Source organism: Protomyctophum bolini (genome assembly GCF_963924005.1).
Source record: "Protomyctophum bolini genome assembly, chromosome: 24".
Lineage (NCBI taxonomy): Eukaryota > Metazoa > Chordata > Actinopteri > Myctophiformes > Myctophidae > Protomyctophum > Protomyctophum bolini.
In genome coordinates, this window is record NC_137885.1 from 26,277,302 (window position 1) to 26,281,840 (window position 4,539).

The following is a 4,539-nucleotide window of genomic DNA, read 5'->3' on the forward strand; positions in this document are numbered from 1 at the left end:
CAGAGTGACCACGGTGTGTCCTCCAGTCTACCCAGAGTGACCACAGTGTGTCCTCCAGTCTACCCAGAGTGACCACAGTGTGTCCTCCAGTCTACCCAGAGTGACCACAGTGTGTCCTCCAGTCTACCCAGAGTGACCACAGTGTGTCCTCCAGTCTACCCAGAGTGACCACAGTGTGTCCTCCAGTCTACCCAGAGTGACCACAGTGTGTCCTCCAGTCTACCCAGAGTGACCACAGTGTGTCCTCCAGTCTACCCAGAGTGACCACAGTGTGTCCTCCAGTCTACCCAGAGTGACCACGGTGTGTCCAGTCTACCCAGAGTGACCACAGTGTGTCCTCCAGTCTACCCAGAGTGACCACAGTGTGTCCTCCAGTCTACCCAGAGTGACCACAGTGTGTCCAGTCTACCCAGAGTGACCACAGTGTGTCCAGTCTACCCAGAGTGACCACAGTGTATCCAGTCTACCCAGAGTGACCACAGTGTGTCCAGAGTGACCACAGAGTGTCCAGTCTACCCAGAGTGACCACAGTGTGTCCAGTCTACCCAGAGTGACCACAGTGTGTCCAGAGTGACCACAGTGTGTCCTCCAGTCTACCCAGAGTGACCACAGTGTGTCCTCCAGTCTACCCAGAGTGACCACAGTGTGTCCTCCAGTCTACCCAGAGTGACCACAGTGTGTCCTCCAGTCTACCCAGAGTGACCACAGTGTGTCCTCCAGTCTACCCAGAGTGACCACAGTGTGTCCTCCAGTCTACCCAGAGTGACCACAGTGTGTCCAGTCTACCCAGAGTGACCACAGTGTGTCCTCCAGTCTACCCAGAGTGACCACAGTGTGTCCTCCAGTCTACCCAGAGTGACCACAGTGTGTCCTCCAGTCTACCCAGAGTGACCACAGTGTGTCCTCCAGTCTACCCAGAGTGACCACAGTGTGTCCTCCAGTCTACCCAGAGTGACCACAGTGTGTCCTCCAGTCTACCCAGAGTGACCACAGTGTGTCCAGTCTACCCAGAGTGACCACAGTGTGTCCAGTCTACCCAGAGTGACCACAGTGTATCCAGTCTACCCAGAGTGACCACAGTGTGTCCAGAGTGACCACAGAGTGTCCAGTCTACCCAGAGTGACCACAGTGTGTCCAGTCTACCCAGAGTGACCACAGTGTGTCCAGAGTGACCACAGTGTGTCCAGAGTGACCACAGTGTGTCCAGAGTGACCACAGAGTGTCCAGTCTACCCAGAGTGACCACAGTGTGTCCAGAGTGACCACAGTGTGTCCAGTCTACCCAGAGTGACCACAGTGTGTCCAGTCTACCCAGAGTGACCACAGTCTACCCAGAGTGACCACAGTCTACCCAGAGTGACCACAGTGTGTCCAGTCTACCCAGAGTGACCACAGTGTGTCCAGTCTACCCAGAGTGACCACAGTGTGTCCAGTCTACCCAGAGTGACCACAGTCTACCCAGAGTGACCACAGTGTGTCCAGAGTGACCACAGTGTGTCCAGTCTACCCACAGTCTACCCAGAGTGACCACAGTGTGTCCAGTCTACCCAGAGTGACCACAGTGTGTCCAGTCTACCCAGAGTGACCACAGTGTGTCCAGAGTGACCACAGTGTGTCCAGTCTACCCACAGTCTACCCAGAGTGACCACAGTGTGTCCAGTCTACCCAGAGTGACCACAGTGTGTCCAGTCTACCCAGAGTGACCACAGTGTGTCCAGTCTACCCAGAGTGACCACAGTGTGTCCAGTCTACCCAGAGTGACCACAGTCTACCCAGAGTGACCACGGTGACCTGCATGCAGCATGTCTCTTCCGAGGTTAGTAGAGTTGCAAGTTTTCCGTTTTAGTTTAGCCTTCAGTGGCGTGCACAGACATTTAGAGGGGGCAGGACAGTGGCGTGCACAGACATTTAGAGGGGCAGGACAGTGGCGTGCACAGACATTTAGAGGGGGCAGGACAGTGGCGTGCACAGACATTTAGAGGGGCAGGACAGTGGCGTGCACAGACATTTAGAGGGGCAGGACAGTGGCGTGCACAGACATTTAGAGGGGGCAGGACAGTGGCGTGCACAGACATTTAGAGGGGGCAGGACAGTGGCGTGCACAGACATTTAGAGGGGGCAGGACAGTGGCGTGCACAGACATTTAGAGGGGGCAGGACAGTGGCGTGCACAGACATTTAGAGGGGCAGGACAGTGGCGTGCACAGACATTTAGAGGGGGCAGGACAGTGGCGTGCACAGACATTTAGAGGGGCAAGTGAAAAAAAGGGCATCTTGTGCAGCGCGTGGAACCGGCCGGTTGCCTTATAATAGTGTGAGATTTATAGATTTTAGGTCATAAATAATGTATTAGAAGTTTTTTTCAGTCACCATGGTGTCCCTATAGTGTCTATCTGTGCACGGCTTGGTTCTATTTTGTTTTTAACTCAAAACTAACCCTGATGTTCCCATTGCAGGGGAGTCCACATGCCCAGTCTGCCCACCATGTCACTTCCGAGGGGGGTCCACATGCCCACACTGCCCACCCTGCCCTCCATGTCACTTCCCAGGGGTCTGCCCACCATGCCCAGTCTGCCCACCTCCATGTCACTTCCGAGGGGAGTCCACATGCCCACCCTGCCCTCCATGTCACTTCCCAGGGGTCTGCCCAGCATGCCCAGTCTGCCCCGTCTCCCCCGGGGTATGGGATCGTTGCCCCGGGCGGTCGCCACGCCGACCATGCCGGAGGCCCCGAGGAGGCTGCTGCAGGACTGTGTGTCTGTGTTGGACCACCAGAGCCCCGAAGGTGACCTTTGAACCACACACACACGCACACGCACGCACACGCTGCGCACACAAACACACAAACACACACACACACACACACACACACACGCACGCACGCACGCATGCACACACGCACACGCACACACACACTGACCTCTACACTTTCCTAAGTGTCATGTCTGCTTGTTGTCGTTGTGAGCTTGTAGATCATTTAATTCATATGAGCTTGTAGATCATTTAGTTGTGAGCTTGTAGATCATTTAGTTCAGCTTGTAGATCATTTAATTCATGTGAGCTTGAAGATCGTTTCGTTGTGAGCTTGTAGATCATTTAATTCATATGAGCTTGTAGATCATTTAGTTAAGCTTGTATAGATTGATGTGAGCTTCATATAGATTGTTTCGTTTCGAGTTAAATTAACATTGATTTTACAATAAATAAATTGGGAGTCCCAGAGATAGAAATGCCATTAAAATGGGCGTTTGGTAGCTTAAGTGGGGGTCCTCGAAATGAAAACGGTATGAGAAATGACTGCTATAGAGCCGTACAAATAGCTTGATATACAAGCTCAAAACGTGTTGCACTGCAACGCGTGTTGAGCTTGTAGATTGGCTATTTTTGCTACGAGTATGTGGAGATATTATAGTGGCCCTCCGCGCTCCGTGGGTACCCACCCTTAAAGGAGAATTCCCTGCTAGAATGCTTTCTTATCTTTCTTACCTTTCTTTGTAGTCGTTACGTCCCCACCAAAGAGGTCCAGGTGTTTTTTTGTGCAAAAACTTGTGCAAAAACTGCATTGCATTGAATGGGAATTGAATGGGGCTATGGGGTGTTGTGCTAGTTCGCTTATTTCCATCGAAAGAAGTAGTAAAGTGTGCCGCTTGATATTATTTACATCATGAAGAGAGGATATATACAAAGAAATTATCATTTTGAGCGATGGAAATAAGCGAACACCCCATAGCCCCATTCAATTCCCATTCAATTCAATGCAATTCATGTAGGGCTTATGGTATAGGGGAAATAGCCAATAAGGAGCTTTTGCACAAAATAGCACCTGGACCTCTTTGGTGGTGACGTAACGACTACAAAGAAAGGTAAGAAAGCCTTTTAGTATGGAATTCTCCTTTAAGCACCCCTCCTGGGCCTTAAGTGGTGGGGTCCCGCGGCCAAAAGAAGCGCCCGCCCCTCATGAGACTCCTCTCTACTTAGTGGCCCTCTCCATGCTGCCGACCCGTGGTTAGAATCATGTGAGAGAGCTCCCGGTCTACAAACGTGTTGTTTTTAACCCATTCTGAACGGGAACGAACGAACGCCTTTTGGTGTTTTAACTGCATTATATGTTATACACTTTATAGCTGTTGAGAAATAGCAGATCGACAAGCTCAAATAGCGTGGCATTGAGTGCCGCGCTATACGAGCATGTATATAGATCTGCTATTATTTTGAACATTCGTGAAAATGTGGCAACAAATCTTTGAATATTATTATTTCACACAGTGGACGTTTTTTTTAAAACTCAAATCTTTGCTTCTGGGAGGTCCCTGGTCTGGAACAACATATGTTCAGATGGGGCTCATGGGGCCAAATACAGATCATTCTAAAAGGTTTATTTGAACACCACTGACAGACACATTATGTTTTTCAGAAAACTGGATTTAGAAGACTTTTTTCTTTTTTTAGGTCTAAATGTATTAAACCATGTGAGAGGGCTCCCGGCTCACAGATAAAGTAAAGTGTTGTTAATTCCAGTCATAAGAGAAAGATTAATGTCC

At 50.3% G+C, this 4,539-nt stretch overlaps 1 protein-coding gene across 2 annotated transcripts in view; it reads left to right on the forward strand.

Moving 5' to 3' along the window:
• Positions 1-2,464: 2,464 nt before the first annotated feature.
• The window catches only part of LOC308312013 (protein EFR3 homolog B-like), a gene marked incomplete at its 5' end in the record, with an annotated part of 22,831 nt that continues 20,756 nt past the window's right edge, over positions 2,465-4,539 (forward strand). For both annotated transcript variants that reach the window (XM_080758862.1, XM_080758863.1), the window contains one exon: positions 2,465-2,783. In XM_080758862.1, coding sequence (XP_080614988.1) covers positions 2,465-2,783 — 319 coding nt within the window. The remainder of the gene's footprint in view (positions 2,784-4,539) is intronic.